Raw genomic sequence first — 21507 nt, 5'->3', positions numbered from 1 at the left:
GGCTCTGAGAGGCAAAGAGCCTGGAAGCAAGTCCCAGGGAAGGCAGGGTGTCCTGAAGCAACTGCAAGGATGTCCTTGCTGTGCTGCAGGTGATGGAAGAAAGCCTTAACCACTACGGATGTAGGATGGGTTTTGCAAACCATACTGGGGGAACATCAAACCGGGGCTCAATGTGAATGTGAACAAGTGTGTTCCTCAACTCGGTGACTGTTAATGACCATAGCCTTGTTTTTTTTTGCTGTTCAATGTCTTGGAGCTCTGTGGGATTGCAAGTAAGTGTGGATGAAAAATGAAGGGCATTAGCAAAAATGCCAAGTAAGGGGAGAGACCCGCTCCTACCGAGAGCAAAACCTGGAAACAGAAAACACAAGCATGTTTTACAGCAAGTTTTAGAAGCGCTCTTCATCTCTTATTTCTCCTGCCTGGCTGCCCTTTCTTTTTTTCTCTCCCTCCTTGCCTTCCGTTTCAGTTGAGCTATTGCAGTAAGGCTTAAATTGTAGGTTTAGCATCTCTGTTTTAAAATGCGTCCCCTACCCTGCTTATGAAAATGGCAAAATAGCTTACAGTTACAGCTGTTTCAGCTACGAGATGCTTACTGTAACGTACAATGGCAAAAAGCTGCCCGAGGACTAAATTAAAGAACTCGTTCATCATCTTCACGTTTCCAGCTATTAAAAGGCTGTGCAATAGGTGGCTGGAGAGACGGCTGGCTGGCTGGGCTCCGCTTTGCAAGCCTGATATTTGGGCTGGAGACTGAAAGGCTGCTCCTGCCTCCTTGGTCGTGACTGGGAGTTTCCCCCGGCTCTCCACCGTGCAGGGTTGGAAGCACTGTGTGGTTTGGAGATAGCGCTCCCGCTTTTGGAGGATACGGAAGGAGAGAGCGCGCTGCAGCGAGTGCCTCGGGAGGAAAGGCCTCCGTAAGCTGAGCTTGGCTTTGTTTTGGTCTTGTTCTCCAGAGCAGGGGGGTTTTAGGCGGTAGAGACCCAAAGGATCTATAGGAGCAGGGTAAGTATGGGCTGTTCTGTTGCGCTGTCTCAGTTTGGCTTACCCTGGGCTAGCAGTAGCGTGGGTGGTGTTTGGCTTAGCCTTGAGGGTGAGCTGAACTCCTGATGCTTTAAACAGGATGGATAGAAACTATAACAGAGAAAAGGGATCCAGGGAAATGCTTTTGAGCTCTGACTTAGGCCTCAAATTACATGGGCTATTAAGAAAAGTTGCTGGAGAAATGGCACTCGCTTGTGTGTTGTACAACGTCTTAAGAATTGTTTCACAGGCTCCGTTTTGTTTTGGGGGGTGTGTATATGTGTACGCACAATTATACGCTGTTCTCGGTGAATACACAATGAATACAGAAGTCTTCGCTGAGAAATTCTTCCCCCCGAGAAGAACCCTCCAGTAATACGAAACCGTAAGTAAGCATTTTTTTGAGGCAAACCGCGTTGAAGCGGTCTAGAAATTGGGCTGTATCTTATGGCTGCTTGTCCTCTACAGCAGCTGAAACTCCCATCAGCCTGGTTAGAGCACATTCAACGCGCGTTTCATAAACTGTGCGAGCAGAGTTAGGTTTCTTCTTGCGAGTAAAGTTTAAAACTTTTCTTAATTTGATACGTGGATCTTTTTGTTTCATCGGGTGACAGTCCTTAGTTTTACGCATATAGAAGGACGGCGTGGAGGTGTGTTGCGGTCTGGTTTGATCAAGTCTGGGATTAGTCTCTCCCTTAATTCAGTAAAGGCTGAGTTTGTTTATCCTGGGTTATATTGTGAAATTACTTGAATTTTTTTGTTTTCCAGGTGCTGAAATAGGTTTATGTGTTAGATGTAGCATATTCCTTCTTCTAACCTGGCCTAGAGGAATTGGGTTTAGCGTTTGCTGCTTGACGTAAAAACGAGGGAGGAAAATTGTGGAAGTCAAGGGTGCAATAAGATGATGTGTTACTGAGAAAGCTGTCCAGGCTGCCTTGACTTCAGGTGTAACGTTGCACCTGGGCTTTCCAAAGTGAGCTAATAGTTCAAGTATGCAAATAGGTACTAAAGGGATTTTGAAATACTTTTCTACCTTTCTCCTTCAGCACCTACATACTCCCAAACCGTGCCCATTAGATTCTTATCCTTGCAAGTAATCTCTTCTGAAAATACACGGTCGTTTTATTCCGTTTTTAAGATGTCACCATTACTTGTATCTCCAGGAAAAATATTTCCAAGAAGCTTTGAATTTTCCTCACATTCAGAAAGCTTTCCAGGTTATTCAAGCTGTTAGGTACCTTGTAGTAAAGCAATTTAGGTTAAATATGCCTGTTGCAAAGGATGTGAATAGCTGAAATTGCAACTGAACTGCAAGGGTAATTGCATGAAAAGAAAGTTAATCTTTGTTTAACTTCTGTAACTTCTGCATTTGCTGCACTGGAAGCTGTCATAACCCCATTTCTTCTGCAGAAGTGGATTATTTCCTTGTGATAATAGCCACATAAAATCATTAACATGCTGTCATAAACAGCTGTGTTAAACTGTGCTATAAGTGTTGGTGGCATCAATAAAATGTCCAACGGGAAGCTGTGATTTACAAACAGAACACGGTTGCCTTTGGGAGAAGGGAAAGGAGCACGTGTTTGGAAAATAACTACTCTTTCAGGTATTGTAAATATACCTCAAATATACCTCTCCACTCTTACGGTGTTTTACGGTAAAAGTGCCCTGTGCTAACGTGCAGCTTTTGGGCCTGATTCTGATGTGCTTCCTCCAGTAACGGAAATCAGAGCATTAAGATGGGTGAAAAACAAATCGGGACTTGACTACTCTTCTTGATGTTATTAGACAACGCCTTTTGTTCCGAGTTCTTATGGTGCTATTGTTATTATGCCTGAAATACTCTACAAGTAGAGGCTTCCAACTCTTGCTTGCTCCTTTGCTAATATTTATTAATTTTTTGAAGCCACAGCGGTTTTATTTATGTGCTTTGAAGGAAAATCTGGTACCTAGCTACTTCAATTAGCATACGGGTGGAACTAAGTACTTGACAATAAAATTGATTTCTATAAAAAAATGCCAAGTGGCTGTTTATGCAGTTTTATATGTACATTCATAAAAAGCTTTAGTTTTGAGGTATAAAATAGAAATAATTAATATCTTTCTTAGGACTAAAAGGCTTTTTGAATCTTTTTATCACATAAGTTTTTGTTTTCATTTGCTCTAACGAGGTAAAAGGATTCATTTGATGATGAAGGAAAAAAGCTCTTTTTGCATTCATACGCAGCTGTTTCAAAACTCCGTTCCCCACGCGCTGGAGCGCAGAACAGCGGTGCTATCGCTGGGACGGAGTTTGGAGGTTGGGGAGCAGCCTGCCTGCCCGGGAACTGCAGGTCTATATCTCAACCTGGAAGCACTCAGAGGTGCTGCCCTTGGGACAGGGTGGGATAGGCAAGCCCGTGATGTGTCAGAAACTTAGAGTTTTTTTAATTTTTTTTTTGTTATGATATAGTGGAAACTACTCTAAAAGTTTCGTACTCAAGTGTAGTCACTTGAGAAGAGTTGAGAGGAGAGAGTTGAGAAGACTGCGTTGTCTAAAAATACAGGTCGTGCGTGCTTTGCCTGTTTATGAAGTATTAGCAAATGCTTGATGCAGTAGAGAACAGATTGTTTTCTCTTGGTTTGAGTTGTGCCCTTTGGTGTAACTGCATCCACATGTTCTTAAGCATCTTACTGATTTTTCTCTTCTGTCGCAGAGCTCGTATCGTAGCTCTGCTCTGAGAGCGTCTCCCTCTGCCTTTATAGTCCGACTTGTCTCCTAACTACACCAGGTTGATTGGCATCCTGTTACCAAAGTGACCTGTAAGAACTTGGCCTCTGCTTTCTTGCAGCTGGTGGAAATCTGAGGTCTTCAGTGGTGTGGTAGGGATGATGTGCAGCTTGCAGAGTTGGCACCCCTCAACACCTCCCCTGCCTTTTCTCTATACAACGGATGTGCTTGCGTGGTGTTTTTTTTTCCTCTTGCTGCCTACCGGAGAGCAGTGGCCAGAGTCATTGGTAGGGAGGAGAACCTTGTTGTGGTGAGGTGGAAGAAGATCGCCCAGGTTTGAGGCTTTGGCACTGTTTCTGATAGATGGTCGGACTGCGCTCTTGCATGCTTTCCTCCCACTTGTTTGCTAACAGCAAACAAAGCGAGGCCCGACTCCAGTTTTGTGCTTGTCACACTGAAATGCATCTCGGTGCACGTGGCCGGAGTAGGTCCTGTAAGCAATTAAATTCCCCAAATAAACCTCAAAAGGTATGGTAGTTTTATGCTAATCTTCAACTCAGCTGTATATAGCTGTACAGATTTTTAGCTTTGCTTTATCTCCATGTTTTACATATAAGAGGTCTATTTATCTACAAATATTGGTTTTGTAGTCGTGGGACAAAAATAGAGCTTATGCTTGGTGGTGTTTTTTGTGTGTGTTAACAATTTGCAGAGAAATATAGCTTAATTTCTTACAATATTTGCCAGCCGTATCTGTGGTGCCTCTGAGGGTTCCCTATATTGAGTTTCTGTTTGTAATATAGTATGTTTCTTCCTCCACAGAAACGTATAACCAATATTTACTCCGTGTCTCTGATGGTTTTGCTGTTTCAGGTTCACAGATTAAGACTTTTACATCGTTGAGGTTCTTGACTGAGCCTTCAGATGCTGTCACCATGCGTGGAAGCAACGTGCTGTTGAACTGCATAGCAGAATCAGATCAAGGAGCCCCGGTTATCAAATGGAAGAAAGATGCAGTCTTCTTAAACCTGGCAGTAGATGAAAGGAGGCAGCAGCTGGCCAACGGCTCGCTCTTGATACAAAACATAGTCCACTCCAGGCACCACAAGCCAGATGAAGGTCTCTACCAGTGTGAAGCGTCTCTAGAAGGCATCGGAGCTATCATCAGTCGGACAGCTAAGGTCATGGTAGCAGGTAGGCAGAAACATTCCGACCTTTTGGATTGCTGGAAATACTGTTTGCGAGAAGCTGCTTTTTTAAAAAAATAAGAGTGAAAAATGTACTGTGGATTTCCTTTTTTTTCTCCCCTTCTTCAAAAGAAGTAAAGCTAGATATGACGCTTCTGCGACAGTAATTTATTTCTGACAAGGTATTATTCTTCTTTAAATATGTCTAATCACCTCTTTGTTGCTGCGAGTTATTTGCTGCATATTTATTGTCTTCAGAATAGATGAACCTCTGCAGTTGGAGATTAACTGCTTTTCTGATGAATTGAAGATCACAAAAAAAAGCCAAACTTCTGTAAGGGCACTGAATGTACGAATTTTTATGGTTTAGGAACTTTTTCATAGACAAGAACTCATTATGCAGCTTATGGAATTGGCAGCCTCTTTGTATTTCCTTTAAAGCCCTTGTGTAGGTATATGGCAGAAGGAACAGAAGTTTGTTACCAGGCATCTGAGAACCCTTAAGGCTTCTCATTGACTTAACGAATACCTCTGTAAAGATGTTTGTCTGAAGCTTTGAAGTGGTCTCTTTGCCTCTTCATCAGTCTGTAGAAGGATGTAGCGAGTCCTTAATCATCTAATCATTGGGGGGGAAAAAACAAAATTGGGAATCCTTTAAATAAAAGGTACAAAGAAACCCCAAATTGCTTGGTAACTGAGACCAAGTAGAATGTGCTAGAGTTCAGCATAATTTTCTTTCTGGTTGTTATTTAAGAATTTTTCCTATTCGAAGGGGTGCTTTTTTTTCTGTTCTCGCTGTGTGCTTCTGTATAGATGGAGCTACTGTGTATTGCCGATTGCTCTAACTTAGACCTGTTACAGAATGCCCTGGTTGCCTTGCTTGCCAAGGGTTGAGCAGCCATCCGCAGGTGCTAACTTAGTAACCTTGAGAAAAGAGGATAAAATATTCTTTTGTTTTTTATGCTGCGGAGAAGATTGACACTTACAGGCTTTAGCGCCCAGGTGAGCTGTGAGTTTGCTCAGGCGCATTGGTTATGTGATGGAGCAGCTTGCGTTTACAGTAAGGAATATTAAAATTAAAAGGCGGGCTGTATCGAAGCTTTCGGTCTGACCCGGCGTCGCTCAAATAGCCTGGCAGGGAAGATGCGCTTTTCTCCAGCTCTCGGGCACCCAGTCTATGCACTGCCTAGTCTTGCTGTCCTGCCACATTTTGAACAACGTGGGGATGTGAAATAAAACTGAGGTTTAATCCAGTTCAGTCCAGGAGCTCTACAACCTTTTGCCATCCTGTGTCTTCCTAAACTCTCACCAGTTATACTGGGAGGGAGTCAACAGCTTTCTTCTCAGCTGGTCGCTCCAGTGCCCCTCGAACTTGTGCCTTTTCCAGGCTTCAGGTCCCTTTAAACTGAGGATCGCTTCCCCTCCTCCAAACCCTTCTCTACCAGCTAGAAAAGGCATGTTTTCTCACAGTACCCGATTAAAACAAGTAATAAGTCTCGGCTCTTTCCTAATCTACCTCCTCCCCACCACTCTTCTGTCTGAATCTCTGGTCGTTTAACCTTGCATCCTCAGCAGTGCGTGTACTCCTATCCAAAGTGATGGAGAGCCCCACAGACGCAAAGAAATTGGTCATTCTGTTATCAAGTCACCCTCAGAGGGAGCCTGCAGAGCCACACTTTGCCAAGTAGGGCTTTTTGCCAGTTCAAGTTGTTATTTGGCCTTGATCTTGGTCGTTGGCAACTGCTAACTAATAAAATCACTCCAATTATTCTCTTTAAGTGAATGCACATATGTGAGTGTTCCCTGTTGTGCTGTGCCCAGCTCTGTAATTTTGAGCTTTTCATAGGCAGAACTGTGCTTTGCATGGCAGGTCCTGATCTCATATCCCTGCAGTGACGGTGGGAAATTTGGAGGGGGAGGACAGGACTTACTCTGTTCAAGACCAATTTGACTGAAACTGGAAGAACCGATAAAGATTTCTTAATTGGAAAGGCAGTGAAAAGGGCAAGGGGCAATGCACACAAACTGAAACACTGGAAACTTGTTTAAAAAGAAGTATTTTTTCCTATTAAGGGTGATGGCACAGTGAAATGGGTTGCCCGGGCATGCTGTGGAGTCTCCATGTTGGAGATAGTCGAGACCCAGTTGGACACGACCCAGCCCAATGTGCTGGTAGCTGCCCCTGCTTTCTGCAGGGCGCTGGACTTAGAAGGCCCCTGCAGAGATTGTCTGACCGTGGCGATTCTGATGTTTATTTTTTGTTTCCTGATTGTATGAAAATGGTTCATATTACGAGGTGGAATATAAGGTGTGTGGCATTTAAAATGGGCAGCAAGTTCTTCAAGCAGAAATGGTATTTTGCTCTCTGAAGGACACGGATTCCTGAGCGAGCAGAATTATTGTGGGTTGGTTTTTTTTTTTGAGGGAGTCACTGTGTAATGTTGGCAGAACATCATTGACTTAAGGCACTGGCAGATGGAAACACGACAGAGCAAGGGAAGGGAGGGCAAGAGGAGAAATGAAGGTCTCACACTCCAGTATGTTGTGTTAATCATTGCTTGGCAAAGCAAATAAAACTTCCGATGTTCAGAAAAGCCTCCTTTTACCGAGATGAGGCTTGGGATAGGATAGAGCTATGGTTAGTATTATAACACTTGAAAACTGCATCTTTCTGATCCGTTGTATGATGTACAAGGTATGGCCGCTAAACAGACTTTTTTTGGAGAGCCTGATGCTTTCATCCAAAGGAGGCGATGATGGCATGTGTGACTGCAGCGTCCCGACGAGTGGAAGATTGCGTTGGTGTCAACAGTACGTATCCTCGTTTCGCTTAGTCTCTCATTTCTGTGCAAGATTTCATTCCTGCAAGACTTTTGAGGAAGGATCATGAGCTTTAATATTTCAGGCAGGTTTTAGGAAGAGATTCATTCACTGAATTACAATCTAATCTTGGGTAGTGTCACTTTTAAACTATAGGTCTGTTCACAGCATTTTAAGGACTTACTGTGCTGTTTGGCAACATGGAATACATCAACATTTATGTCTTTGGAGGTTAAAATTGCCAAACCACTGGTATGCATAAGGGGCATATATCTTTCTCGCAGTAAAGACTCTGAACGTGATTTCACCGCACTTTTTAAAGCATTAACAGTCAATAAAGCAGTCACTGCTAAAAGGTAACAGTCAACTCCGCGTGGAACAGACTGCTCAGGGGTACTGAAAGTATATTGCCCTTTTAAAGCCCTTCCCCTTATACTTTCATGGCTTAAAGTGCTTTCAATAAAGAAAATGTAGCAAATGAAAACTGTTTTTAATCAGTCGAGAATTTTATGCATGAAGCCTGCCACGTACGGGGAAAATACATCGTTTCTAAGAACTTCTCAAGGATCCTTATGGCCCCGACGTGCTCCAGCTGTCAAAGTGTTCCAGGCTGACATGGAAAGGAGAGCGCTGGAGAGAAACTAAGAGCTGCTTCCTTCTCCAGCATCTTATTAAAACTCCCAATTTAACAGACTACTGATTATTGGTATTTCTAGTAATTGGTAGGATTTCAGATAGAAACCCCACTACCCTGTCTTATGTCTCTATTTATAGACTGTTGCAGGATCAGTCCTTCGAAGGTTCTGGCTTTACTGTTAATCTGAAACGTCGGTCTTTCAGAGGATGATAAAAAGCAGAATCCAATGTGGCTTTATAGGGAAATTCCTGCACTTCAGCATCCAGCCCCTTGGGGAAGACCAGCTCTCTGATGTGATGAGAGGCATTTTTTGTGTGTGGTCACGATGATTTATAACTAGAAAATGATTTATGCTGAAAATTAATTTTAATAATTTTTCTCTTGTAAAAAAAAAAAACCAAACCACCCACCAAAACCGAACTAAACAACGGATAAGCTACATCACAGCTATAGACCTATTTAGACCAATGTCCTGGCTTTGGTAATCACCAATAGTAGATGTCTAGGGACTATAGGGACTATAGTGTATATCCATATAGTTCACCTGAATATTCTATCCGTCACCAGCGTGAGCTGTGTGTTAATAAATTTGTTTCCGCTCTCTGTGCGGGGGGTTGGACTAGCTGACCTTTAAAGGTCCCTTCCAAGCCAAACCATTCTGTGATTCTATGAGTCTAAATTCTTAAGTCATAAGTGTGTAGCACTTGTACATTTAAATGCCTTTGAGTTTATTTTCTTCAAGGAATTTGTCTTCCTTAACCCATGTAGACTTTTAGCATTGCATTCCTTGGACTTGTATATTGCCACTGATTTAGTCCTGCCTGAAATCAGAGGTTACTTTGGGGGGGAACCCTGACCAAAAAACCCACCTAGCTGGCCTCCCTTTGATAAGATAACAAAGTGGACTCCATTCTGCTGTTTAAAGATGATAAAAAGCAAATGTGGAGGGTCCCTGGAAGGGCTGTGGGGAAGTTTAATCTTGCTTGAACCTAAGTGGAAGACACTTCAGAGTTTCAAACTTCATGTGTAAGTTTGTAGGTTGAAGAGACCATTAAGAATAAGAATAGTTGAGATGTACTTTGAAGTTGGAAATATTTCCAGTCTGATGAAGTCAGTGGAGAAGCGGAGCCGGCTGGTGTTGCCCTTTGAGCTCCGACAAGACTCTCAATGTGGTGTTAGGGCAGGTGTCACGAGATGGCACCTTCTGTGTGGTCTCGCTAAGCTCCTCCTTTAGCGCAGGAGGAATTTGCAGGATATTGAATGAACTTTGGAATTGGGAGAAATGTTGTTCTGCAGGTTAATATCCAGGGAAGAAAAAAAGAGGGGACTTCTCAAATTGCCCTTGCAACCACGTTTCTTCTGGGACCAAACTATGTGTTGAGCAAGTTCCACTGAATAAATGAAAAGCATTTGTCATATTTCTTCTTGAGCTGGAAGTCGGCCCATATGTTCCCAAAAAACCGTCAGCCAGGCAGCAACTTATATCTTCAAGAGCTTTAAATGATTTAAATGATATTTTTCAGATGGTGTTTGACACCATCGGCGTGTCCCTCAGCTTTGAACGTGCGACTGCCGCTCATGCCACGGTGTCTTATCAGGGTTGCTTCATCAGGATTAGAAAAATAAAAAAATCCAAGGAGCGTTTTATAATTGTGCTGGTGAGAATCAAAACTCTGTGTGCTCGTCTAGGCAGAATACCAGCGGTTTCCAAAGAGACCAGGTAACTGGACTTAAAAAATGACAGCCCTGTATTTATTGTGCTTGCACCTTGTGCTGTATTGCTGTTTTTGTAAGAGCACTGCCAGATTTTAGGTAACGAAGACTAGTTGCTAGGACAGCTGTTGAACCCTAAGGTTAAAATCTTGCAGATGTGAAGAAATTATAATCCCCACCTAGGAAAACAATGAAGCTGTAACACTAAATTCTTTTTTAGAATATTATAAATCCTCTGATAATTTTAAAAGAGCTCTTGAAGCGCACACAGAATGGCAAAGGAATTGTGAACTATAATATTAGATGCTATTGCCTACCAGTATTTTTGGATTTGAATGAAGTAAGGGTAAAATTGAATCATTTTAAGTGACGCAAGGAGGTATCACTTGTGAGAAATGATGGGATAAATGCAGGAGACGTGCTATACCAAAATTTAGGAAATACTGTTTTGGACAGAATGTCTAAAGTGTTACACGCTTCTCATTCCCTGGATCTATGATAGTAATTTTCCTTTTTTTATAAAAGAAGAAAATTACGTTCAGAAATTAATTGTTTGGGAGGTATAACTTGGTTCATAATAGCTAAAATTAGCCAATAGTGACTTAATCTTTTTTTATTCCTACCTTTTTTGATTCCTGAGCATAGGGGATTTTGGGCTATGTAATGTGAATTCATAAGCTATAACAAACGTAGGGAACAAAACTAAAATGCCACTTCCCACCCAAACTAATTTTGGAGCTCCAAAAATGGATTTTCTTGCTAAATGGCAAAATAAATAAATAAATAAAAATAAAAAAAACAAGTCTTAATAACTCTGCAGAACAACAGACATTATAGCTGGAAAACTTAAATTAAAAGTATCACCCCTTGACAGTGAATTTGGCAAAATAGGTGGACGTTTATGAACTTTTTGGCCAACAGGTGGTTCTCTAATGTGCCTTTTCATGTTTCTATTTTATATAAATACGGCGCACACAGCGTGTACTAGTGCATAGAGCACTGCTTAAGACTCTGTCGGGAACTGGTGAAGTTCAGTGCTTAAGAACTAGCTAGCTGATTTAGATTTTTTCCTTTTTTTTTTTTGCTATGTGCCATAATATATGCCTGTGGGACCCCTTTTTATATCACTTCATGACCTAGAGTGCTTAATAGTGGTAGGTTTTTTTTGGTGTGGTGTGTTTTTTTTTTTTTTTTTTGCTTAATGGAGCGGACAATTCCCGAGTGCTCGCTCCGTGCTATCGCTGCTTAATGTTCCTTTGTTGTATTTGTGAGATCCACATGGCTCGCTCGTGCACAAATGTGTACTCTGTCATGCCATTAAAGCTCATTAGCACATTGGTATTTAAAAACAGATCTGAAATGTGAAAGGAAATATCAGGAAATCAGGTAAATATTTGACTCTCTACGTGCCATTCTGTTGTTTTGGTTGCAATTTTTTTCTGCTGTCTTGTGCATAAGATGCACCTACTGTCTCTGATGTTAACGGGGTTGCAGGGAGATAGGCAACCAGAGCCGCCCCCCCCCCCAAATGCCCAGCATATCTAGGAAAGTAGTTGTCCTTTTGATGCGATCACTGAGGTATGTATTTTTTTTTCCTTTAAATGGTAATTTTCAACATTGTTCATGGCTGTTGCTTTGACCATAGAAAGTGAAAAGCTATGGGAAGGGTTTCTGTTGTGTATGGCTGCTTGTGTGCGACAGGCTTTGAGCCGAGCCTTGTATGTAATCCTTACATCCTTAAGGTTGTAATCCTTAATTCCTCCATGCGTGTGTCCCAGCTTTAGTCTTGTGGAACTCAAGTGACTCCTGTAGGTACACGGAGCTGCCGCAGGTCCCTCTCCCTTCCCCTGGTAAGCTATGATGGGATCTCTCATGGCAGGACCCAAGAGCTGTAGGCGATGGTTTTACTTCCTCGGGAGTAACTTCAACTTCTGGAAGAAGGCAAGATAGTCCTTCCTGCATTACTTCGATATTGAATTGACCATTGAATATCAGAATGCTTACATCTTGACCATCCACTCCAGTGAAAATTGAGGAATAAGTAACTGGCTCCTTCATTAACTCCTTTGGCTGTTCCTCGTTAATCATGGTTACCCTTAAGCACCAAGCAGCTTTGAAGAGAGTTAGCAGCTTTTCATGATACATATCTACTGACTTGTAGTGCCAAGAGACATATGGCAGCCAACTTCTGCCCCATCGTTGAAAAATACCAAATTCTTCATTCTGAACAGGTAGAAGGAATATAGAAGCTTTGGTGTATGTGGAGCCAGTTATCAAAGCCTGTTGGGTGAAAAACCAGATAGAAAGTGGGCCCAAAGGGCAAGAAGGAGAGAAGGCTGAGCATTATATTGGTGGTTCTAGATATATTCTAGTATATTCTAGGTACAGTACAACTAATCAGATATTTTGCTTAACCTTCACTTTAAGCATGCTCCTTAAATATATAAAGGTAACAACTTTAAATATATAACAACAATAAATATATAAAGGTATTTTCACAGAATCACAGAATGGTATACGTTAGAAAAGACCTTAAAGATCATCAAGTCCAACTGTAAACCTGACACTGCCAAGCCCACCACTACACCATGGCCCTGAGCACCTCAGCCAAACGGCTTTTAAATACCTCCAGGGATGGGGACTCCACCACTGCCCTGGGCAGCCTCTTCCAGTGCTGGACAACCCTTTCCATGAAGTCAAATTTCCTAATGTCCAGTCTAAACCTCCCCTGGCGCAACTGGAGGCCATTTCCTCTCGTCCCATGGCTTGTGACCTGGGAGAAGAGACCGACCCCCACCTCTCTCCAGCCTCCTTTCAGGGCGTTGTAGAGAGCGAGGAGGTCTCCCCTCAGCCTCCTTTTCTCCAGGCTGAACAACCCCAGGTCCCTCAGCCGCTCCCCATCAGCCTTGTGCTCCAGACCCTTCCCCAGCTCCGTTGCCCTTCTCTGGACACGCTCCAGCCCCTCCATGTCTCTCTTGGAGTGAGGGGCCCAACACTGAACACAGCATTCGAGGTGCGGTGTTGTGGTTTAGCCCCAGCCGGCAACTAAGCACCACGCAGCCGCTCGCTCACTCCCCCCCGGTGGGATGGGGGAGAGAATCGGAAGAGCAAAAGTAAGAAAACTCGAGGGTTGAGATAAAGACAGTTTAATAGGGAAAGCAAAAGCCATGCACGCAAGCAAAGCAAAGCAAGGAATTCCTTCACTCCTTCCCATGGGCAGGCGGGGTTCAGCCATCTCCAGGACAGCAGGGCTCCAGCACGCGTAATGGTTACTTGAGAAGACAAACGCCATCACTCCAAATGTCCACCCCTTCCTTCTTCTTCCCCAGCTTTATATACTGAGCATGATGCCATGTGGTCTGGAATAGCCCTTTGGGCAGTTTGGATCAACTGTCTTGGCTGTGCCCCCTCCCAGCTTCTTCTGCACCTGGCAGAGCATGGGAAGCTGAAAAGTCCTTGACCAGTGCAGCAACAACTAAAACATCTCTGTGCTATCAACACTGTTTTCAGCACAAATCCAAAACATAGCCCCATACCAGCCGCTCTAAAGAAAATTAACTCAATCTCAGCTGAAACCAGGACATGCGGCCTCACCAGTGCCCAGTACAGGGGCACGATCACTGCCCTGCTCCTGCTGGCCACATGATTTCTGATCCAAGCCAGGATGCCATTGGCCACCTGGGCACATGGCTGGCTCATATTCAGCCGGCTGTTGACCAACACCCCCAGGTCCTTTTCTGCCGGGCAGCTTTCCAGCCCCTCTTCCCCAAGCCTGTAGCGTTGCATGGGGTTGCTGTGGCCCAAGTGCAGGACCCAGCACTGAGCCTTGTTGAACCCCACACAATTGGCCTTGGCCCATGGATCCAGCCTGCCCAGGTCCCTCTGCAGAGCCTTCCTCCCCTCCAGCAGATCAACACTCCCGCCCAACTTGGTGTCATCTGCAAACTGACTGAGGGCGCACTCGATCCCCTTGTCCAGATCAGTGATAATTGATTTTACTTTGTTATAAAAAGTTATTAGAAGTAAAATATCTTCAAATGTGCTAAGAATCCCTTTCTTATGGATTAAGAATCTATAAGGCTGATGTGGAATTAAGAATCCAGAAGAATCCATGGGGGTCCCTTGGAGATGAGGGCAAAGAGGAGCATGCCTGCGACAGCCCCTACGGTGTTCAATCAACACACGATTCTGGCTTTTACTCACTTTTCTACTGCAACTCTCTGTACATATCCCCTACTGTTCATTTGTTTTCCTGAGGTGGGGGTTTGTTGTTCCCTCTACTCCCAGAAAATCAGTCTCTCCAGCACTATACCTTTCCATTAGACGGAGTGACCGGATCCCCCCGCCGGCTCTCCCCGAATTGGGAATAGCTCCACCGTAATGTTTCACCGTAACGTTCCCCTGGTTTTAAACTAGCGAGTGAAGAAGTAGGCCACGTCTGAAGACACGCGTCTTTGCTAGTATTCTCCTTTGCGTTCAAATACCTGAATGCCAACACAATAATTAGCAGAAACACTTTAATCGGCTTTTAATTTTACTTTTGTTGTTGACTTCAAAATCACCGTAGCGAGTGACTTGTGAGCAGCAGACTCCCGAGGACCGCGCCAGTCGCGCATGTCTTGATGCGTATCCACGCGCGTTGCTCTTCGGTACGCTTTCTGTCAGGAGGAGGAATAATTAACTCTGTATTTCACACAAAAATAAGAAGCTATCTGTTCATTTGCCTTAATCCTGCAAGTCCTCTGGGACGCCCGAGGCAGCGGGCGGAGGCATACCCAGGCGCTGGCTCCCATTCTGTCACTCCAGCGAAGATGGTGCTTCTGGATTCATAACCATCAAGGCTCTGCTCTGTGTTCCCTTCTCCTCCCCTCTGAGGACTGAGCAGAAACCCAGTGCTGGGTAACAGATGGTTTGAGCCAAACTTACTATTTCACGTGCATATTTTCCATTTTTAGCAGAGGAAATGGGGGTATTCAGTGAGATTGTAGCAGTGCTTTTTACTGCCTGTCGTAAATGTCTTTCTCTGTCCCAGGACGCCCCGTTCCATCCTGTTTTGCCTCTCCGGTTGCTTAGCGTTACCTTCGGTTGGCTTGGGCAGTCCATCCCCGTGAGCTGTGCCGCTGGGATACGGCGTAGCCAGGAATTAGAGCTCTCCTGGGAAATCGCCCCCGAGGAGGTGGTTGGACATCTACAGCGCTGTCGCTTCTGCAAGCTTAAGTTGTGACCGCGTGTATTTTGTGCCTACCCACATGCTGCAGTCCTTCCTTAACACCTTCCTTTGCAGTAAGATGTCTGAACGCTGAGACGATGCTGAGCGATACTCCGTCCGTTGCATAGCGTTGTCTCATTTACTTCACCTTGTCCTCTTGCCCCTCATCTGTCTGTGTCTCTTAACTTTTACAATTGAAGCAGGAGATATCTTTGGACAGAAGCAAGTTGGGTTTTTTTGTTGTTTTTTTTCTTCTGTATTGTACGTGGCTTCTTCCAAGACTGAGGCGGCTGTTCCGTACTCCTGTTTGTCGTGCTTGGTGTCTCTCGACTGCCCGGTGTGGATGTGCCTTTATTCCCGTTCCCGGCGTTAATGCTGTTTCTGTTGGCTGCTCTTCTGCAAGCTGCTGCGGTACAGCGCACGGCAGTAAAGCAGCGATGGTAGCGGGATTGCCTGCTTTGTGCAATCCCTTATTTTCATAATTAACGGTAAGGTGGCTGGTGCTTACGACACCTAAATAGCTAGGCTAAAAATTGAACTGTTGTGTTTTTTTTTTAAATGGATACTAGCAAGCCAGAAATTATTTTGCTCATACAAATGAAGTTTGAATATCAGTAGCTAAAATGATGAAATTTGTGTCAACACGCTGATTCTTTTCTCATTTCCAATGTCATGAATTTATCAACCTGTAGGAGAGCGACGTTGCAGAGTAATGAAGTGTTGGAGGCCTGCATTTCCGTACAACGCTCCTTTTATTTGGGCGCGAAGTGACAACGGAAACGCTGTTTTTTCTGCGCTGTATTCCCTTCTAGTATCGGGCTGTTGAGCAATGCTCAACAGGAATGCCTGCCATTGCAATTCCCGCTCTTCCTATCCTCGTGCTGCACAGAAATGTGGCTTTAATTAGCAAATTTCATTTAGGGATAGCAAATTTCATTTAGGAAAAAGGTTTTGCTTTTGGTTTTCGTGCCTGGCAGAGATTTACTTAGGCTGAACTTGAGGAGATTGGATTGAAAAAGGAGCAGCCTTGGTTAGCGAGGCCACGTGGTTTCAGTGAATTAAAATAATGGGGTGTAATAGATCATAGGCACTGGGGATGGTTATCGGCCCGTAGATCATCTGGCCGGTTTACCTGCCAGGAACGGGTTGTTCCCACACCGTGTTTGCTGATCATCTGTCTGTTCTGGTTTTACAAGCCCTAAGTGATAAGACTCCTACGGTCTCCCTTGGGATTGTGTCCTACTGTCTAATAGATCTGTCAGGATGTTTTTTCTGGAAACTAATCCGCAGTTTTCTCGGCATCATCGCTTTGTCCTCTGTCGTGCAGGACAAAAGTGCCGGTGGAGTATAATGGTCTAAGCCTGGAGACAAAGGCTTGACTTCTAATTTTTTGGGGGTATAAGTTAACTTTTTTGGATTTTCTTTTTTTTCCTGATATAAAAGTACCTTTCAAGTTGCTCACATTCCTGGGGCTGCTGTGACAGAACAGGTCATAACTGATACAATAATTTTAATGAGAAAATTCAAATTACCTTTGTGATTCTCACCTTCCCAGGCCCTGTTGCTTCTCTGAGACGTGCTAAAAACCTTTTTAGTGTTTGCTGCCTTTTTTAGCGTCTGCTCTTCTCCCTCAGTCCACCTCCCGGCGGCAGTCATCTTGAGCAAAGGAGGACCTGCCTGCATTTAGTTCCCAGCGCTGTCAGCTTCGCGTTCAGGCTGTCGAAGGTAGTTTTCATTTCGGAGCGTTTTCCTTTGCTGCTGTGAACAGATCCCCTGCCCGAGGCCAGTCTCCTGCTCCCGGCTGGCAGGGCAGGCTGTGCCGCTGCTGGGTCCGAGCACGGCCGTGGAGCTCGAACCGCTGCGCTGTTCGTGCCTCCAGCCTTCCTTGCTGCCCGTTTATATAATCTACGTTTCCAAGGGCTCTGGATTTTTTCTATTTAAAAACGTCGGTTTAAAATTTCTCTTCTTCAGGATCTTTTTTTGTTCTCTGGCAGTAGCAATGCTCGCACCTGAATTTGCAGAGGTCCACGTCCTCCTCCTGCATTTCCTAGGAGCCTTTCTCGGTGTGGTATGCAAGTGTTTCAGATGTGTTTGTCAGCCTATTGCTACGAAATCTTTTGCAAAAACAGAAATAACGCTCTCGGAAGCAATATTTACCCCAGCTTTATAACTAGGGAAAATAAATAAAGAATAGAAAAAAAAAAAAGGCAATAAAGAAGAAAAGGCTCGCTCCTATTTAGATGCTGACACTTAAATTTGCTGCCCTGAAATTCCTGCGCAGTTGCTGTCTGACGGTGGAGGCAACTGAAGCCTGAAGTTACGGCGGCTTTGATCTCTGCGTTTCCTCGGAGTCTGGTTGTTCCATCCCGTGCGTGTCTACTCAGCCATGGCAGCACGCCCCAGCCCTCTCATTTCTTAGCTCGGTGGGAAAGGAGGCATTCACCTGCCTTTCTCCCCTTGATACTTATCGCAGGGTAGGTAGTTGCAGCATGCCTTGTCTGTGCAGGCAGGATCAGGCCCTCTGTGGGAGATGGTGGTGGGCACCAAAAGCTGGAGGAGCTGCCCTTGCCCTTCTGTACAGTGCTCCGGGTATTACAATGCTCGTAACGACAGGGGAGCAATCACAGCCTTATCTCAACAGCCTTCTCTAGCCTGGCTTTGTTTCAGTACGCTAACGAATTTTCTGACGTCCAACCTATACCTAATATTAAGGAATCTGATCAAATCTTTCTAGTTATGACCATGAAGAATAGAGGGATCATAGCTTCTTTAATTACAGTCTAACACACGTTAAAAATCTGTTGAACCTCTTGCTCATCCTTCCTGTTACTTTTTCTGGACTAAATAAACTTGATTAAACTGACATATGTCTTCCCAAATATCTTACTGGTTTTGCTGCTTAGTTGGTTGTCCAGGTTATACGCGGTTGTCCAAGTTATATGCAGTTATCCAACGGCAGTGTCATTAGCGTCTTGTGGCACAAGGTAGCAGGAAAGAAGCGATGGATATTTGTATATACTTTAACGATATATCTTATGGGGAGGTTCTTGTAACTGTTCTTCTGGGCAACGTGTAGTGCAATTATTTACGTACAAGGGTTTAAATGTAGACATCTCGCACGCATGTCTAATACAGAATAAACAATCGGGACTTTTTCCCTGAAAAAAGCCTATAGTGTAAAGCCAGTAAAAATGAATAATTTTAGAGCTGTATTTATCTTCGAAGATTATAGAAGAACAGAGAGCTATTTCTTTGGAAACACTTTGGCTACATGTGCTGAAATGGGTTATTTTCTTAACCATGAGCAGTTCAGTATAATTTGATACTTCGGTTTCAAACTTGGTGTCATGTCATTTGGGGTAGTTGGATATAATATCTGGAGTTCACCGTGAACCTAGACATAAATTGCTCACCCTGCATATCTTGAACATTAGGGACCTGGCTCTCGAATAGCATTTATAGTGATGAATTGGATCCTAAGTGTCATTTACAGCGAATGAGGAGAATAAAATGCCGAAGAATGAGATTTGTAGGAGCCGGCGTGCCGAATGCCAACGTCTGCTGAGGAGGAGGAATGTGTCTGCGGTCTCATCTCCCTCCTTTACTGGGCTCCAGAGCTGGAAACTGCCTTCCGTACTTAAAATACGCTTGGACATAGGTGGAATGATCGTTCTTGTTATAGCATCATTAGAGGAAGAAGTAGCCGTGGTTATTTTGTTGAAGTTCTTGCAAATGAAAGGGGAGACTGGAGTTTCAGACCCATTCTGGTGGAGGGGTGTGAACCCATTGCACCCATTCTCCAGGAGAATCTCTCTCTTACCCTTCCTGTGAAACTGCGACACAGTCCGGCCAAAAATACCAGTTTGCGAGAGCTTAGCGCGGGGCTGCTTTTTACACATTTTTAATGAAAGTAGCTGTAGAACACACTGGAGTCCGTCAGATGTTTCCTTGCGTGCCTGGAAAAGTGGGTGCTTCTGTGCATTTTGGTTATCTCAAGGAGCATAAACTCCTAGGTGTTCAGTGAGCTGGGTCAGCCGGAGCAGAAAAGCTTTGTGATATACTCAGCAGCATCATTTTAGGTACTGAAGTACATTTTCTGGTGGCAGTTTAGTCATCTATACCGCTTCATTGGCTTAAGTGGGTCCTGCAGAGTGTTTTTGGCTCGCTCTCTTTCTAGATTAGCTGACCAAGTTCGGAGTGAATGCCTTCTTTAGATGTCTACGTGCTGTTTTGCCGGCGGTATTCTTCTGATCCCTGTTTTGGATGAGCACGCAATGTGTTTCAGGGTGAATACAAATGCAGCAGATTTTAAAACGTGTCTCCATGTGATTTGTTTGCTTTATGCTGACATCTGTACTGGTAAAACTGCAGCAATTGCTCAGGAAAAGCGAACGTGAAACATCGAACAAACGTGATCAGATGGAGGTGGGGGAGAATTCCACAGCGGCAAGGCTTTCTAGGTAGCTGGTGCTTTGCATCTTTTTTTCAATAGGTCTTCCCCTATTTCTTGATTTTACTTTTGTCCCTAATAAAAGTAATGAAGATGTAGTCACCTTTAGGGATTTCTTTAGGTTAATTTAATTTTCTGACTTGGAACAATCTTGTGACCACCTGGCAATGCTCTCTTTGTTTCCAGTTTAACCTTCTCTAATGGTTTCTTGACCTCGCTTACTCGAAATCTATCCACGTTTCTGAAGCGATGTTTAATAAGATGAGAGAAGCTGTTTACAACCCTCTCATTTGTCCTGGATGACCTCGGCTGGGCAAATGAGAATTTAGGTCAGTTGCGATGCCTCCGCGTCGCTATGGGGAGAGAGATTTTAAATTAGCTGGGTCAATCTTCAAGTTTTATAAAAGACATCATCCAAGCAATTTAATTAAAAGGGGTCGGGTTGCTCTACCCTCGGTGGTGCCCATATCTGCCCAAGAGGAGCAGCCGATGTACGTGCTGGTTTGGGACTTGATTGACGCGCAGCGGTACAGAAATGGAGGTTTCCAAATTTCTCTGCGTGCGGTGATTGATGTAGGATGATTACGGGTTTACAAGCTAAAATGTATAATTCTTAAACCGTCTTACTCCATATTTACCAGCAGATGATACAATCCAGCACTGACAGGGGATTGAAGGGATGACACACAGGTCTCTTCTATCTCTAATCTCGGATTCTATGCAAACCTTTAGAATGTAAATTGGAAGCATGTTTTATATTCGTAAATGCAGAAATACTCTTGAAAAGCTTTCACTTTGAAAAGATTATAATGATTAGCATTTATTATGCTGTTGTTTTCATGCAAAAAAGAAAATCCTGCCCAGATTTTACTCAAATGGAACTTTTGTGCCTTGCATAATAGCCCTGCTTTAATTTGAATAAGATTCAGAATAAAGTGGCCAGATAGGAAGTTAAACACTATAGAGAGAAAAATCCCAATTTAAGGCTCTAAATGCATGTGTCTAAATACAGAGACAAAAATGAGGATGTTTACAAGGAAGTGGCATCACAAAGGGCACACCAAAAAGTCTGGGGAAGAAAAAGCAATTTAGCAGAGAGCAAGACGTTAAGTTTCTTAATTTTCTCTACAGCAATAAAATCCGGTAAAACGAGGTGAGCGATTGCGTTCATTTTATTACAGTGGTTCCCACCAGTGTAGCTGTAGCTGAGAGTCTGTCAGCATTTCCATTATAAACTCTATTTTCAGGGGTTTATAATTCAGTCCTAAAAACTCACCTGGGCTGGTGTCTGGCATCCAAGATCTTAAGTCAGAAATGAGTATTTCGCGCTTTTGGAAAATAACGTGTTTGCCTAGATCTAAATTAACTAGGGATTTTAAAATGGACGTTGCCTCTCTTCCTCAGTGCTACGCTTGTGATCTTGCATAAAACTTCTAACACATCATTTTTGAGTCACTTTTGTGGTGTTAGTGACTACGGTTCCTAGTCAGCTCTTATAGAAGAAAAATCAAGGGAGAGAATCATGCCTCAGGTTATAATGTAAGTAATGAAACCAAAGGTTCAGCAGGGATATTTCAGTTTCCAGCCCGGTTTGTTTTTCTCACTTTATTTCCCTCTTTAGCTCATTTAAAGCCAACTCGGACACCTTTATATTACACTGCGCTTTGCCGTGGAGTTTTACTTCTTGAGGTGTATGGAGGGAACGACTCCAGCTTCGGGGCTGGCAATGAGTCATTGAGGTTTAGGCTCTGCTCTGAT

General features: G+C 43.7%; 1 protein-coding gene across 4 annotated transcripts in view; it reads left to right on the top strand.

Annotated features, from left to right (window-relative positions):
• DCC (DCC netrin 1 receptor) overlaps nucleotides 1-21507 on the top strand; it is a 618393-nt gene that overhangs the window by 216246 nt on the left and 380640 nt on the right. For all 4 annotated transcript variants that reach the window (XM_072860253.1, XM_072860252.1, XM_072860251.1 and 1 more), the window contains exon 2: nucleotides 4607-4927. In XM_072860253.1, coding sequence (XP_072716354.1) covers nucleotides 4607-4927 — 321 coding nt within the window. The remainder of the gene's footprint in view (nucleotides 1-4606; nucleotides 4928-21507) is intronic.

This window comes from Ciconia boyciana, chromosome 4, assembly GCF_034638445.1.
Source record: "Ciconia boyciana chromosome 4, ASM3463844v1, whole genome shotgun sequence".
In the NCBI taxonomy this organism is placed as follows: domain Eukaryota; kingdom Metazoa; phylum Chordata; class Aves; order Ciconiiformes; family Ciconiidae; genus Ciconia; species Ciconia boyciana.
The sequence above is the reverse complement of the archived record's forward strand: the minus strand, read 5'-3'. Positions and strand labels throughout refer to the sequence as shown.